This window comes from Montipora foliosa, chromosome 2 (assembly GCF_036669935.1).
Source record: "Montipora foliosa isolate CH-2021 chromosome 2, ASM3666993v2, whole genome shotgun sequence".
NCBI lineage: Eukaryota > Metazoa > Cnidaria > Anthozoa > Scleractinia > Acroporidae > Montipora > Montipora foliosa.
In genome coordinates, this window is record NC_090870.1 from 55,093,456 (window position 1) to 55,110,955 (window position 17,500).

Sequence of the window (17,500 nt, forward strand, 5' to 3'; positions counted from 1 at the left end):
CCAATCAAAAGCACCCTTACCTTCTGGCTCGGGGGTGCTTCTTTACAAATTTCTGGGTGGGGGATGTGCCGCTGGGACCCTGGAACCCTTAGCCTATAGCAAAGCTGGTTTAGCAGAATTTTGCTACCCTGTACTAGGATAAACTCCCCAAATCCTCCCTATCCTAGAGTAGCTGTTTTTGAGAAACTACTAAGGTCACTAACACAGTCCAGCCGAAACAAAACCTGTACCACAATCGTTTCTCTCTCAAAAAGGATTTATTTATCCTTGCTCAGTTTGTTCAGTCTTTTATCGGGTTCCTTAGTCTAGATAAATTCGTCAACCAACTGGTTAGTTCTGTGAAGAATTATACGCTATTCTAGATCCAAATGCTCTCAGACTGATTTATGTACTCTATCCTAGAGTAAACTGCTTGAAAACCATACCCTTCACAGCAGCACATACCTATAAAGCCCATTTATGGCAGTACCCTCTGTACTGCCCCCAGTACTGCCCTGTGATGACCAACATTTTCGACAATATCAACAGTGACAACCCGAATTTTTCATGGAAGGTAACAAATTGAACAAGCGCCAGGAACTCCCACTGTCACAATGCCGCCAACAAAGGACATTGGCATGATATTAAAACATCAATTACAGAGAAGACGTCATAAGGCTCAAGTTTGTGTGCAACAACAACAACAACAACAATAACAATAAATGCTGCAAAGTGAAATTTCAGCTGCAGTGTCAGCAATGGGCCATTAGGTCTCCTGCTTTCTTTCAAAGTCGAGCTCTGTGACGGGTAGCGAGAATTACTTTTCGATAATCCAATTTTTGAATTTCGGGGTGTATTTAGCTTCTACTTGAGAAGCATACAGATGACCGCTTTTGCAAAATAACAAAAGCAATTCAACTTTTTTTTTTCCTTGGGATGTTCTCCTATTTCTGAAATTCTATACTTCAAAAATGCATCGCCTTGTCCCTGGGTTCCGACGTCCCCGAGTCCCCACATCCCGTCTTCGCGCCCCCGTCCCACTTTTCGACAGCCAATAATAATCACTACTTTGAGAGCAGAGAAGAAATCATTTCACATTGAGAGCACACACTGTAATTATTGTTTATCAGAGAAATCCAGTGAATAACAGCAAAAAGACATAGTAAATATTCCAAAATTTGTGTGGGCCCTGGAAAGATAGCAACTGTATGCCTCAAGTGTAGGCCACCAGCAAAAACCTTCAACAAAATCTACAAGATAGAGCATTTAAACTGGTAGCTGTTTCCCAGGAATACAAATTCAATATGCCAAACCAATATGGATAAGCTAACAAGTATCAATAAAGTTGGGTGGGATAAAAATCTACTTTTTGATAACACACAAGGTATTTTATGAACTTCTTGTGCAGTCTTCTCTTGCTTGATAAAGTCATTTTGTACTGATCAAGAAGAGGGAAAAGTGATTTCTTCAAACAGAAAACTCTGAAAGTTAAGTTTTTTCCAATTCAAGTGAAATTGTATTTCCACATTCATTCATTCATTTATTCATTCATTCATTCAATCATTGTTTTAGCCCATCGAATCTTTCCAGATCCATCGGAACGGGAATCAATCAATATCGCCGGTTCACGGCATCTGTAAAATTTATAGTCGGTCCTTCTCAATGTTTTGAGTCTTCGAAACCTGGTGAATTAGTGGAACTTTCTGGTAGAAACCACGCTAGCGTGAATAGTAACTGTTTTTGGGCTTGATTGTCCGGGCAGCGAATTAGGTGACCGAGATATTTCCTTTGCACTGATTTTACGAAGGCTGATACTGGAATGGTGTTGCAAACGGCGTGGAGTTTCTTGGTTGACCATTTGAACCCGAAATTCTCGTCATTATCACTTGCGCTTTTAACGCAGGCCCAACCGTTTCGGATCATCGAACGAAGAAATTGGTTGTACACAGCGTAGACTCTGTCAAAGTTTCGTGCTGCAATTGTCCAGCATTGGCAGCCGTAGGCGAGACAGGACCTCAATTCGGCGTTAAAGGCTCGGATTCTTGTAGCAAGCCTGATTTTTTTAACTGCAGAAGAATCTCTTTCTGGATGCAAATTTGGCCTTAGCTTGTTCAATACGCATATTGATTTCCGCGTCACCGTGTTATCGAACTGGATTTGAGCGCTGAGGTAACGGAACTGTTCGGTGTTTTGGACTGTTTTGTTATCAAGCTGGATTATGGAACTTGGGTAGGATGCAAATGAAGACGGCACCGTTGAGGAAGAAGACACGGTTGTTTTGGGTTGGAGTCTTGGAGAAATTAAAAATTTGATATCATGGTCTCAGTTTTGGTTGGATTGACCATCAGCGAGTATTGCCCAAACGTCCTTGATAGCTCGGATGTCGCTGTATCGAGTGAGTTTTGTGACTTAGTCAGCAATACCAGGTCACCTGCATAACCGCACCAGGACAGGGTGTGTTCACCTTTTGGAGTGTTTCTCGGGTCTCGGTCAGCGGCTCGAATGGCGTGCGAGTTTTTTCGGTAACGGTATGTGAAAAAATCAATGTCGAGAGCCCGTGCGCGTTCCATAAAATCTCGCATGCATACGTTGAACAGGAGTGAAAATAATACTGGCCCCTCGGGCCCTCCCTGCTTCGTACCACTAGTTGAGGGGAATGTTGCTGTTGGTCCAGCCTTCGGGAATCTGCAGTAAGTTCGACTGTACAGATGCTCGAGAATATCCAGCCATGGTAGGTCCTGGCCAGGTGGAAAACGCGTTCGTACGCTGAGAAACATTGTCCTACGACATAATTTTTCATAAGCCGCACTGTAGTCAACAAATGAAGTAAATAGTGCCGGGCTCCCGGTTTGCTCCAGAGACTTGTTTTTTTTTTTTTTTCGAGTAGAAAAATTCCGTTATTTGTTGATTTGCCCTGCATTACACCGTTTTGATGGTAGTGTATTTGCACTCGAAGCCAGCGTTCAAGCCCGTGTAGTATGATAGATATCGTAAGCTTGCAAATTGCCCATCCAACGCTCAGTCCGCACCACATGGTCGTGAATGAACGGGGGTTTTTCCGTTTCCACAAGCACGTCAGGTTCGAAAATGACCATTCTTCAGGTAGCTGTCGAGGGCGCCAGACCTCGAGAATTAACTGGTACAGCTCCTGTAGAAACTGTGCGCAGTCTCGGGCGTGTTTCAGGAACTCGCTTGGGATATCACTACTGGCTTTACGGTTTTTTGCTGTTTTACAGGCGTCGTAAACCTCGTCTACAGTTGGTGGGTCGTCGTTTGCCGGATTTTGTACTGAAAGTTGCTGTAGGTTGGCAATGAATTGCGCAATGAATTGCGGCGGAGGTTGTGAGATGAGAGCAGCGGGTGTACTTTGAAGTGGCAGTGCTGCGAAATGCTGCTTGAAGCGTGTGAAGACTGTGTGAGTAGCTTGTCTGGCCTATAAACGTCAGACGGTACTGGTTTGAAGGTTTTTTCCGAGCGCTGGAAGTTGGCAAAAACCTTCTCGATTCGAAGATTAACCGCGTTCATGTTGATTCGAGAAGCTTCGTTGTCGTAGAAGATGTTACGAAGTTGCCGTGAACATGCTCAAATGTCTCTGTGTACCTGCCGAATCGCAGCTGGATCGGCGTTGTCCATATGTAACTGATCTTTTCGTGACCGGAGGTCTCGCAGTCGCTGATCATCAGCCCATGGGGCTTGAGCTTGGTCATGCGTGTATTTTTGGACTGTTACCCTGGTCAAATAAACTGTTGAGTTAATTGTTATTCACTTTAATTTGCTTCCAAGGTTGTTGAAATTCTTTTCCAAATAGAAAACAATACAGTCATTGGCAGACATGGACATTTGGAAAAATCTGATCATTCACCGGTTTGTAAATTAGACGCTATTTCAATAGTAAGAAAATTAAAGGATTGTCAAGAAGTTGAATAAGGATAAGTGTATTGTCTTATCAATTACCACATCTCCCAGGTGTAAAATCAAAGTGATCATAAAAATAACGGTAATTGACATTAAAAGTGTCCCTAAGTACATGTACCTGCATGGTTCCGTCACTGTCTTCTTGTAAAAAATTCAAATTCAAGAGAGAAATTATAACCAGTGATCGGGTGCTTCAGTCTCTTTAAAATTTCATTTTAGAGTTAAACTGATTATTTCCACAGTTTTTATTGTAAAGCAAGCAAATTAGACTTAACAAGGAGTAATATTATTGTCCATCCTCTGTGGTCAGAAGTGATCATAAATAGACACATGCAACAGGATCTTGTGACCTTTTGAAACCAGTGAGCATGACAAATCAAAATACATTGTATTGTTGCTCATAGCCATTTGAGTTGTTTCAGTGGCATATTGGGATTTCTTTATTGGTGTTCCCCACCCTTCCCTCCCTCTGTCCACTGATTTTATCAGTGCTGTGATCGCTGCTCACTCTCTTCCCCTTGTACATGGGAGTTCTTTGCATTTTGCTAGATTTCTAGCGTTTCCCAGCCATAAGAGCATTTTTCCTTCTAGAAGCTGGTTGCTGCTAAACATTTCAGGCAGCCATTACCAATAAACAAAAAACTCCTTTCACTTTTTTTTTCCAACAGAAGATATCAGTCCTTAAAAATACAAGTTGTTGTAACAGCACCATAAGTTTTTGCTCGCAAAAACCCACCTGCCTCTCCAGAAGTCTTCATTATACACTCTCACTCATTCAGTTTGTCCTTAATTCTGTCGTCACCATCTTTCCACTGCTTCAGAAGTTCCTTGAAATGTTCCTCATCCCATGGATCCATTTCTTGTTTCTCTATTCCACGAATGGCGTCTTCATATTCAGCTCCACCCAATCGTACCAGTGTGTTCTGAATCTGCTCTCTATACTTACAGAACGTTGCATCACTCACAGAGGCCTCTCCAGCATGGGCTGATAGTGCATTCACACAATACTTCAACCGTACAATGTCAGATTCACAGCTGGCATCAAGCGAATGAGGAAGTAGATCCCAGCCACAGGATGGAGGACTCAGGTTACAGATTGTTCTCAGAAGCACAATCAATAGAGAAGGGCCAAAGCCTGTGGATGATACTGAAGAGGAGTTTTCTGGATATAATTGACTCCACTGCACTGAATTGAGGATTCCTTCTTTTCGAAGAGACTGAAGCTTAGAGTGCGCTGGCTCATTTTTCAAGGCACTGCAAACGTCTTGAGGATGAATTGTTCTGTCAAACACATCCCTCAACACTTGTGACCCCAGCCTGACCAGAAGGCAACATAGCAGCGTGTACTTGGTTCTTCCATCAACAGCACCTGAAACAAGTGTCAGAAAAGATCTCTAAGGCATCATTCTGGCTACTAAAGGCCATCATCATAAAGACCTCATTAAGGTGAGTTTGCTTCAGTTTTCATGATTTTCTATGAATAACCATTGCTACTTTCATTTGAAAATTCAATATGATCACTTCACCAGTGATCCCAAGACAGCTCAGAAGTAGAGTAGTTTCCCATTCACAAGTTACGGATTTAAATCCTGTTTAAGCTGACATTTTTCAGGCTTTACATTTGTTACTTACTGCTCAAGTAACTTTCATAACTGTGATGGGCTTCTGCAGCTCAAACATGTGTCTATTGTGTTTAGTCCAATCACATCTTCACATGTGCTCAACAGGTTTGAATGCAAGAGTGACTCAACACAAACATGTAACAACAAAATTTAATGGTGACATCAACAGAGAGCCTAAATTTTACTACCAATGGACAGTACAGAAAAGAGCTTTGGTTTACTAACTTAAAACAACCAGTAAACCAATTCCAACAACAGCAGCTGCAACAATAAAAATAACTGACTGACCTAGCTATTTTGCTGACAATACACATCAAGACATTAGACTAAGATGGATCAAAATGCACCAATCACTATTTTACAGTCTTCATGGCCAATGAAATCAAGGCTCAACTAGCAATCAACCAATAACATCATGACTTTGATAACCAATCACTGCATCAATGACTAGAGTATTAATACCATCTACTGGCACTACGCAAATCACTTGACTTTGAAGATGACTAATCCACTCAGATACATGTAATTTGTCCAAACATCAGTCAATGTCACCCTTGAAAGTGACCTTCACCACGAGTGTGTAAATGTGATACAGATCTGCCGCTCATGTTGTATATATTACATCGACTTTCATCACAGAAAGTCAACCACATGACTGCTAAAGATAGTACTTCTAGAGTGCAGTAACATTATTTTTCTAATTTTCACGGTCACAACTCAAAAACCGATTTCTCTCAAATTTTGTACAGATGTAGTGTATGATGTCTCCAAATGCACTGTCAGTATAGTTTTTGGTCATGGGCATTTTCCTCTTTGAGAAAAAGCAGATTTAAGAATTCCTGCCGCAATTGCCATTTTTTGCACCGTTCAAAATAATTAAGTTACGCTTACTTTACTGTCAAACTTTCCTAAAAGAAGCAATTCAGATCAGCTCAAGACCTCCTAAAAACTATTCTATAGTATCATCGACACATCCAGCTACGTGACTTTTAAGAAATTAGAATCTTGTTTAATTTTGCACCCAAAATAATTTCAACTTACATTAATATTTTTGTTCTAAATTGATTGAAGGTACATGTATCCTTGATACTGCATCATTTTTTAACAAGCAATAAAGCTCCAAATCTAACAATATTTGCACCTTTAACTCTTTAAGTAATAGCCTTTCAAATGATCTAAAAAGTTATTTGGGTAAATATATATGCACTGCATGACAGTTTACCAAATTCATGAATTTTTTACCCTAAGCTTGGACATCAAACCTCTCTTGATTAGTTGTATCATGCAAAAACCACTTCCACTTAAGTAACTTCAAGACATCTTTCAGTGATCTGTATGAAGTAGTTACCTTGTTCATGATGAGTGTGTGTGTGCTGCTTCCTGTAGCTGCTGCTGAAACAACATCAGTACAGCTTGCTTCTGGCTGCACACGATCTAGCATAAAATGATCAACATGGTCTGTTGTTAGGTTAATAAAACAAGCTACAGCGATAATTTTATTGGCTCCATCAAATACAAACGAAGCCTATTTACATTTAGAACAAAAACAGAAGCGCTTACGACATTGACTGCAAAAAACTACCCTGCTAAAATTGAAACAAAAATTAATTATTTAACTAAATATTACTCTAGGCTATTAAAGATGTATTAAACAAATTAAGCAAATCCTCAAAAATTGCAGACATCACACAACAAAGAGTAATGGGAGTCAGTGAATGACGAAAACAGCAGAAATGTGCGTTTCATTGGGAATTCCAGATTTACAATGTAGAACTTAAAATCTGGATCTTCGGATTTCCAATTGAACACAAAATCTGAAAACGGATTTTGTCGCAGATTCACTAATCGGAAATCCATGTCGGGTAAGGATTTCAATTAACAAAATCTGTCACAAAATCCGTTTTCAGTTTTTGTGTTCGATTGAAAATCCGAAGATCCGGATTTAAAGATCTAAATCCGGACTTCCCAACCAAAAGCACCTTTGCCGTCTGGCCCGAGGTGGTACTTTACAAATTTCTGGGTGGGGGATGTGCCGCTGGGACTCCCCAAATCCTCACTATCCTAGAGTAGCTGTTTTTGAGAATCTACTAAGGTCACTAACACAGTCCAGCCGAAACAAAACTTGTACCACAATCGTTTCTCTCTCAAAAAGGATTTATTTATCCTTGTTCAGTTTGTTCAGTCTTCTCTTGGGTTCCTTAGTCTAGATAAAATCTTCAACCAACTGGTTAGTTCTGTGAAGAATTATACGCTATTCTAGATCCAAATGCTCTGATTTATGTACCCCATCCAAGAGTAAACTGCTTGAAAACCATACCCTTCACAGCAGCACATACCTATATAGCCCATTTATGGCAGGGGGGGGGGGGGGGGGGCACTTCTGGCCCTGTGATGATGATGTGGTAACAAATCGAACCAGCGCCAGGAACTCCCACTGTCACCATGCCGCCAACAAAGGACATTGGCATGGTATTCAAACATCAATTACAGAGAAGACGTCATACGGCTCAAGTTTGTGTGCAACAACAACAATAAACACAGCAAAGTAGAACTTCAGCTGCAGTCAAGCTCTGTGACGGGTGGCGAGAATTACATATCGAGCATCCAATTTTTGAATTTCGGGGTGTATTTAACTTCTACTTGAGAAGCATACAGATGATCGTTTTTGCAAAATAACGTAAGTATAAGCAATTCAACTTTTTTTTCTTTTGGATGTTCTCCCATTTCTGAAATTCTATTCTTCAAAAATGCGTCTCCTCGTCCCTGGGCAGTGCTGGAAATAATTTTTCTTTCTTTATTCGCAGGACATGTGTCCTTCAAATCTTCATTTTGGTCGGACATTTGACAAATTGGACCAGACATAATTTATTGACTGACAACACCTTGAAGAAGATAACTCAAGATGTGCTGGTGAGATGTTCGGTCATCGTTTCCGACCATAATGTGAAATTGGCTGGACATTTTCAAAATGTAGTCGGACAATGTTCGATGACCGACTGTTACTTCCAGCACTGCTGGGTCCAGACGTCCCCGAGCCCCCATGTCTCCGTCCCCTGTCCTCGCGTCCTCGTCCCATTTTTCGACACAGCCAATAATAATCGTTACTTTGAAGAGCAGAGGAGAAATCATTTCACATTGACAGCATACACTGTAATTATTGTTTATCAGAGAAATCATGTGAATTCCAGTTTAAAATAACACCAAAATTTGTGTGGGCCCTGGATAGATAGCAATTGTATGCCTCAGGTGTAGGCCACCAGCAAAAACCGTCAAGAAATGCTACAAGAAAGAGCATTTAAACTGCGAGCTGTTTCCCAAGAACACAAATTCAATAAGCCAAAACAATATGGATAAGCTAACAATTATCAATAAAGTTGGGTGGGATAAAAACCTACTTTTTGATAACACACGAGGTATTTTATAGCCTTCTTGTACAGTCTTCTCTTTGCTTGATAAAGTCATTGTGTACTGATCAAGACAAGGGAAAAGTGGTTTCTTCAGACAGAAACCCTGAAAGTTACCGGTAGTTTTTTCCATTTCAAGTGAAATTATATTTCCACATTCATTCACTCATTCATTCATTGTTTTAGCCCATCAAATCTTTCAAGATCTATCGGGACGGGAATCACTCATATCGCTGGATCACGTCATCTGTAAAATTTATAGTCGGTCCTTCTCAATGTTTTGAGTCCTCGAAACCTGGTGAATTAGTGGAACTTTCTGGTAGAAACCACGCTTATCTAGCGTGAATAGTAACTGTTTTCGGGGTTGATTGTCCGGGCAGCGAATTAGGTGACTGAGATATTTCCTTTGCACTGATTTTACGAAGTCTTGGTGTTGCAAGCGGTGTGGAGTTTCTTGGTTGACCATTTGAACCGGAAATTCTCGTCATTATCACTTGCGCTTTTAGCGCGGGCCCAACCGTTTCGGATCATCGAACGGAGAAATTGGCTATCGATAGCGTCAATTCTGTCAAAGTTTCGCGCTGCCATTGTCCAGCATTGGCAGCCGTAGGTGAGACGGGACCTCAATTGGGCGTTAAAGACTAGGATTCTTGTAGCAAGCCTGATTTTGTAATTGCAGACCAATCTTTTCCTGGATGCAAATTTGGCCTTAGCTTGTTCATTATGCGTGTTGATTTCTGGTGTCGTTGTTGTGGAACCGGATTTGAGCACCGAGGGAACGGAACTGTTTGGTGTTTTGGACTGTTTTGTTATCAAACTAGATTATGGGGTTACCGATTATGGAACTTGGGTAGGATGCAGATGAAGACGGAACCGTGGAGGAAGAACAAGTGGTTGTTTTTGGGTTGGAGTCTTGGACAAATTGAAAATTTGATATCATGGTCTCTGTTTTGGTTGGATTGACCATCAGCGATTATTGCCCAAACGTCCTTGATAGCTCGGATGTCGCTGTATTGTGAATTGGTCAGCAATACCAGGTCATCTGCATAACCGCACCAGGAGTGTTTTTTTTTCTCGGATCTCGGTCAGCAGCTGGAATTGCGTGCGAGTTAATTTGGTAAAGGTATGTGAAAAAAAATCAATGTCGAGAGCCCGTGCACGTTCCATAAAATCGTGCATGCATACGTTGAACAGGAGTGAAAATAGTCGTTTAAAAACAAACAAGAACGACTAATTTTCTTGTCTTGTTCTTAATTCAACCAGCCACGGGCTTTTAACATCAACTTGTGTCAATTATTTGCTCTTAATTGCATTCAAATAGCTCGTGCACGTGTCTTCTAAGAGGTTAACTTTCTTTTGCTCAACTATTCACAACCCACTCTCGAAAGCGAAATTTCGGCAAAGGATATTGACAGTGTATCAATCTAACCTTAAAATGAGTTAAATAAATGGAACCGTGATTGCCGAAGTTAATACGATTGCGTCTATCAAAAGTTTCATCCTTTTACGGCAACAGGGTTAAAAGTGAGATAGGGAGTACAAATTATAGATTTGTGATTTATGGATAACACTTGGAACTCAAAATTGTGAATTAACATAGCCAGCGACGCTATGATAGCGAACTCGAACATAGCGCCGGAACTCGACAAGTAGCGCCGGAAACCGGCGTAAACCGTTACAGGTTTCTCTCACTGTTCAATCTACAACCACTTTACATATAGAACGCTAACAAAATACGCAGGCTACGGAGTTCTTTATTTTATTTTCTGTATTGTATTCTGTATTGTGGTCAAGAATCTGCAAACATACGCTCTCGCTATTGTTTGAATAGTTCTCACATTCGACGCTCTCACTATTATGTAAATAGTTGTGAAAATACTTTCATCCCTGTTCCGATCGCTACTCTTTTAGAAAATAGATATAACATATGTGTAACAAACTGTGTGGAACGACCTGACTATTTTGTGGAAGGATCTGACTATTGATTGGAACGATCTGACTTGAAACGATCTGACCATGGAACAAAATGACCGGATACCCCCTCGGGCCATCCCTGCCTTGTACCACTAGTTGTGGGGAATGTTGCTGTTGGTCCAGTCTTCGGGAATCTGTAGTAAGTTCGACTGTAGAGATGCTCGAGAATATCCAGCCATTGTAGGTCCTGGCCAGGTGGAAGACGCGTTCGCACGCAGAGAAACATTGTCCTACAATGTACGGCATAATTTGTCAAAAGTCGCGCTGCAGTCAACAAATGAAGTATAATTATAGTGGTTCCCGGTTTGCTCCAGAGACTTGTTGTGACCGTTTGAGTGGAAAAATTCCGTCATTTGTTGATTTGTCCTGCAAAAAACCGTTTTGATGGTCGTGTATTTGCACTCGAAGCCAGTGTTCAAGCCGGTGTAGTATGATCGATATCGTAAGCTTGCAAACTGCCGATCCAACGCTCAGTCCGCGCCACGTGGTCGGGCATGAATGTAGACTTTCGAAAGTCCTTCGTCTCATGTAGATGGCGCGCGGAACGAAGGACTTTTCAAACTTGATTGGCGCCAATTTTAGCGACCCAAAAACGGGTCGCTGAGCTAGACCAATCAACCAAAATTTCCCATTCGCAATGAAGCGTAACTTTCAACATAGCTACGAAGGGCATGTACTAAAACCAGAAACACTTGAACACCGGAACACACCGAAACACCCCCGGAACACTCCGGAACACCCTGGAACACCGGATTCGGAACAGTGTAATTACTTTAAACACGAAACATAAAAATGCTTAGAAGCAGGCGCTAAAAAGAAAAAAAAGTAAAAAAGAAAGGACGAAGAAATGAAAAATAAAGAATCAAGTAAATAAAGAAATAAAGAAAGAAGCAGTTAGAGGTAGAGAAAGGAAGAGATAATGAAACAAAAGGTAAACCCCCCGCCCTCCGATTTCAGACGCAAACTTCCTCTCCCGTAGAAGGAAGTTTAGTTTTTGCAGAATGTTTCACTTTTTCCAATTACAAGCCCTCGCTGTTAGCCTTTTTGACTGTTTTAAGAGACCAAAGGGGACGTAGAACAAATTTTCAAGCTCATTGCTTACATAATAAACGCAATACAGATTTCAGCGGTTATACACCAAACTGAACATCATGCACTTCGGCTAAACCAACATGGCGGCTCCCTTATGATGGACACATTTGCATGCATTGCATGGGGGGAGCTGGAATGGTGGAATGGCACTCGCCCCCACCAGTGTGACCTGGGTTCGCTCCCCGGACCCGCCGTCATATGAAGGTTTTCCTCCCTCCACAAAAACCAACACTTCTAAATTCCAATTAATTCGATCTCATATTCGTTTACTTTATAAGGAGCCCTTAGCTCTTTTGTGCTGCGTGGTTAAAGTAATTACACTGACGTTTCATTTGTTACATGGTCTGTAATAGGAAAACAAAACAACACCGTCAAATTTAGTTCGGTGAACCGGGGCTTTTCGGCTGTTCCGGTGTTCCAGGGTGTTCCGGAGTGTTCCGGTGTTCCGGGATGTTCCGGGATGTTCCGGTGGTCCGGTGGTCCGGTGTTCCTGGTTTTAGTACATGCCGCTACGAAGGCCACCGAATGTTCCGAACTGAGCGACTAAAAAACAATTCAAGAATATCTGCCTTGCAGAGATGTGTTTGTGTCTGTTCCAGCCGGAGCTGGGAAAAGTCTGACCTTTGAACTAGCCCCGTACGTATTTGATTGTTTACTTGGCGAGGATTGCAAAGCTATCGTCTTCGTATTTTGTTCCATTGATTTCACTCCTGAAAGATTTGGTCTCTAGCCCCACTTGTCGTGGCATTAGAGCGTCATATATAGGAGATAACATATTTAAAATCTTAAGTATAAACTGGTGTTTGAAATCCCGAGGCGATTCTCAACGGCTATCGACACATTTTTCGTTTAATGGAACAAAAAATTTTACAACGCATGTGTATTCATCGACGAGAGTCATTGAATCGCTAATTGGTAAGTTTCACTAGGCGTATCTTTTAATCCCGGCACATCTCCTACATCTGAAGCATACCGGATCTTTCATGGGTGAAATCAATTGACTTTCTCCGTTTCTATCTCGATTCTATCAGCACAAATTACAGCACAAAGTGTTGGTCCAAAAAATATCACTGGAGATCTCCTTTCCAAGCGGTGACTCTCGCGAGATTGAAATAAGCTTTCGGTTTATTCCGTCTTTGTTTCTGATAACTTTAGCACAAAGTCAACAAATTTCCTCTTTCTATTTCGTGGAAACAAACATGTTCGATTGTTTTTGTCGGATTGCGCCATCAAGTGCAGGACTTGCGAATGACGTCATCCCCTTTTTGGCGCAAAACGCAAATGAAAACCTTGCAAGCGAGACAAGTCGACCTCTCGCGACTTTGTCGCTCACTCATCCACTTCGCGTACGTAAAATCACGTTTCGCTCGCCAAAACATTTTCTCCTGGGATTCTCGTGAGGTCGACTTGTGGCAAATCTAGATTAAGCTATCACTGATGCCTGACTTGATAACGCGTTTCAAATCCTGTTAACAGAGGTCAAGTATGTACAGCTCCAAAAACAAAAAAAAGCCCTTGCAACAACCTTAGCCTCCCACGCAGTCGTTTTTAGGGGAGTCATATTTCGCCTTCTTCCAACAAACGCCTGATTACATTCCTTTCCCATTGTTTGATATGCGACTATTCCTAACACTGAATCTGTCACACTACACATCTTGCCGGGCATCTTGCACCCACCTTATGACAGGAGAGGCTTTATCAAAGGCTACTCTATCAGACTTTAAGGATCAAATTCCTCGGAGAAAAGCTTTCCAGATATTTCTCTCTCTAATTTACAAACACGCCTTCATGGGTGTGGCTATCGCAAACATTTGGTAGAGAGAACATTATCAAAAGTTCGCAAGCAGATCGTCGGAATTACAACAAAAGAAACAGACTCACGAGGAAATAATTAATAATAATAATAATTTATCTTTTTGAGGCTTTTTATAATTGTTATTAGTAGTGGCTTTTCATAATTGTTATTAGTAGTGTTTTTAGATAGTCATTTTTCGACAATTCTCTTTCGTATACAAGAAGAATGTGCATAGGGTATACATTTTAATATTTATATTTTTGAATCTGTAAATAGTCTATGAATAAAATTATTATTGTTATTAAAATAATAATAATAATAATAATAATAATAATAATAATAATAATAATAATAATAATAATAAAACTCTTTCCTGATTCCAAAAATAAACCTTCTGGATTACAATTACAGTAAGATAAATTTAAAGAGACATCTATTCACAAAACAAAGCTTGAACCGTTCGGTTTTTATCTGTGCCTGGGAGTATATAGGAATGACCTCTATGTCTAAGTAAATTAGCTTTACTGGGTGGCAAGAGGTCTGCCAACATAACCATTTGTCACGACATTTCATCCACACGTGAATAACTTGAAACAAATATTTATGCACAAATGGAGATTTATTCAAAATCAACCACTGCTGAGGACCATTTTTAAAAAGTGTCCGACAATATCTTATAAAAGAGAAAAATCACTTTAAGACATGCTAGTCAGAGCTAAGCTTTGAAGGCAAAATAACCTACAAGTCGCTAACAAAAATCCACATAAGGGAGTCTGTGTCGGCCTGTTTTTTTTAACGTACAGCTTAATATATGTCCAGTTGGTAAAATGAAAATGTGTCGCTATTCGCTTTTACGAATTCCTAGATCGCAGACAACTGGAAAAGATTTAATAGAGTAATTTTCAATTAGCCTGTGTACAGACCGCCCCTCCCCTCAAAGAAAAAATCGGAGAGGAACGGTCTGTGATTTACCGTTGATAATCGTGTTCCATACCACGTGATTTTTCCTGGAATGTGTGGAAAATGATTTGATTGGTTATTACCCATCGATCATTACATCATTGAAACAACGAGTTTGGATTGGCTTTTATTTTTATTTCTCCACATCAACACCGTGAGAACCACCGTGAGAGATTTTACGATGAGTTTGTTCGTGTGTACTTTGAGCACGGTACAAAATACGAATAAAAATCTTTTTGATTGTCAAAGAGGTTTTTCTTTTAAAGTACGAGCGGAATTGTTATCTATGGAGTGTAAAGTGGAAATTGATTCGACGTACATTTGTAGGAATTTGTCAGTGCAAAAGAAACGAAAGCGCTCTTCACGAGGTGAATATAGCACTATTCAAAAGATTGTCCACTCGAAAACGTCTCCCGCTATTCCTTACAAAGCGTGATGCCATGGAAGATTTGAGAATGTACACACCGAGGAAAATAACAGCTCATCGGCAACGATCTGTGCTGTTTTGAAGATCAGAGCCGTACCTGGTTGGAAGACTTGCAAATACATCCTCTCCTTTAAAGAGTGCTTCTATGCTATAAAGCCAAGGTATCTTAAAACTATCGGAGACGCTCTTCGATGCACGTTTGAAATCTACCTCATTGACTACCATTTTGAGAATTTAGCTCCAAACGAAATATGAGCCACGCAAATTTTGGTCAGCGTAGATTACTAAATAATGTATGCAAAATTATTCCGGAACACGATTACTAACGGTAAATCACAGACCGTTCCTCTCCGATTTTTTTTCTGAGGGGAGGGGCGGTCTGTACACAGGCTACTTTCAATAGGAGCACACAGTGTTTAATAAGTCCGTCATCGTCGCCATATTGTTCATTCCTGAATGCTGCTAGTGACTTCACTTTCCAGAATTTCAGTAGGTAAAATGCGATTGGCTAAGCAATGGGAAAAAAATTCTTATTGGCAGAGCACTAAATTAAATTCGCCCATCCTGTGATTCCATCTACTGTATCACCTGAGGGACCCAATGTTATTTATTTGCCACAAAACATTACAATGGTTTAAAATAATCTCCTAATAATACATTAATTACTTTTAAGTTATGTAGCGAGGGAGCCCAATAGAAGCGGGAAGCTTATTTTATAATAGCAAATAATAATAAAGGAACATTGTCTTCGGCTAGGCAGGCGTTTGTGGGGAGGGGGTGAAATACAACTCCCCTAAAAACGACTGCGTGGGAGGCTAAATTAACCTAAAAGATTCTGATCTTCGTAGGGAGGCGGTATTAAATTACTTTTACACGGATTTCACTAAAATAGAAAAAGGCCTACCATCAAGGACTTTCTTCATCCTCTCGCCAAGACCCTTGCATTGTTCTTCCCAAATGTACTTCTTGCCGTAGTTCTCGCGCAAATCTTTAGCTTCTTCAAGCCGTGTTTCTCTTTTTTTGGCCCAAATCTCCTTGATTTTTTTAGCCCACAACGCAGCATCAGTTTCAGAAGAAACTACATAATGGGAACCAAACCGAACCTCTTGAAGGGCTTTTCCGAATCCCGAGTTGTCACTTACAAGAACGGGTAGCCCTGGTGACAAAGCTTCCAGCGCGGCGAGACCGAAACCTTCGGATCTCGATGGCAAGATAGCAATATCCACCTCAGAAAACTGTTGTTTCAATCTTTCCCTGATTTCTATAAAAGTCCTTACTTTTAGTTGTTTAGGAGGAATACCAAAATTCTTCAAACGATCTGCTACTTCATCTTGATGCCTGTCTCGTGCGCCAACAAAGATGCAAATTGCATCATCGAGCTTACCTACAGCTCCAGCTGCGATGTCAAATCCCCTCAGAGAGAAATCTTCGGAATCGCCAAGGCCAAAAGCTAAAACTCTACACTTGCTTCCGTCTTGCTTACCCCGTACTACGTTGAAAAACTCACTGAAAATGCCTGGCGTAAGGACAAACAGGTCTTGGTCCTTCTCACAAAAGCTAAGGTAAGAGCGATAAGCCTCTGCAACCTTAGGCCCGACTGCCACAACACAATTAGCCTTCACACAGAGATCCACTTCAAGTCGATGCTGCCTTTCCGCCTTAGAAATGGCATCGGAGTAATCCTTGAACATCCCCAGCTCCTCTGGATCGGTGTGCACGAACTGAATCCACTTACATTGACGATGGTCTCTTATTACTTGCGCGTGACGACCCAGTTCAACTCCATGTCCAACAATAAAGTCAATTTGAAGGTCATCTGGTGGAAAGGAAAGCCAATTGGTTTCTTCAAAACCAGTCATTTCTTTTGCCTGGATTAGGGACACTTTGTTGTTATGAGCCGCTTTCCTTTCCTCCTGGTCATATCGTGGGACCAAAACGGAGACCTCCACTTCAGGACATTTAGCTAATTGTATGGCAAACTCTCTATTGAACGTTGACAACCTGCCTCGCTTAGATCCCCACTCTGACGCCAGCAACACTACCCTCAATTTTGAGGTTGATTCCATGGTTCTTGAATTCAACTGGACCTTCAATGTAAGCATATTTACCCCGATTAGAGATATACTTTAACATTTACACTTACACAAAGCGCCTTATAAAAGAATGAAGACAAAAAAACTGGAATGACGAATCAATAGCATAAAATTGCCGCAACATTCCTGAAATTGCCAAACTGTTTAGAGACATCAATGCATCGGACATACTAAACTTTTGTACACGTAAGCTTTCCTCCAAACTCTTCAACCCTGTTTGCAGGTGAGTACAATGGAAC

General features: G+C 40.9%; 2 protein-coding genes across 2 annotated transcripts in view; both read right to left on the reverse strand.

The window, feature by feature from the left end:
- The window catches only part of LOC137993613 (nucleotide-binding oligomerization domain-containing protein 2-like), a 9,424-nt gene extending 4,641 nt beyond the window's left edge, over positions 1-4,783 (reverse strand). Inside the window, exon 1 of the mRNA XM_068839571.1 lies at positions 4,631-4,783. Coding sequence (XP_068695672.1) covers positions 4,631-4,652 — 22 coding nt within the window. The 5' untranslated portion in view covers positions 4,653-4,783. The remainder of the gene's footprint in view (positions 1-4,630) is intronic.
- Positions 4,784-4,968: 185 nt separating this feature from the next.
- Positions 4,969-17,500, reverse strand: part of LOC137993612 (uncharacterized) — a 36,136-nt gene continuing 23,604 nt past the window's right edge. Inside the window, exons 2-4 of the mRNA XM_068839570.1 lie at positions 16,073-17,255; positions 6,865-6,950; positions 4,969-5,263 (exon numbers count right to left, since the gene is read on the reverse strand). Of these exons, the coding sequence (XP_068695671.1) occupies positions 5,192-5,263; positions 6,865-6,950; positions 16,073-17,234 (1,320 nt within the window). The 5' untranslated portion in view covers positions 17,235-17,255 and the 3' untranslated portion in view covers positions 4,969-5,191. The remainder of the gene's footprint in view (positions 5,264-6,864; positions 6,951-16,072; positions 17,256-17,500) is intronic.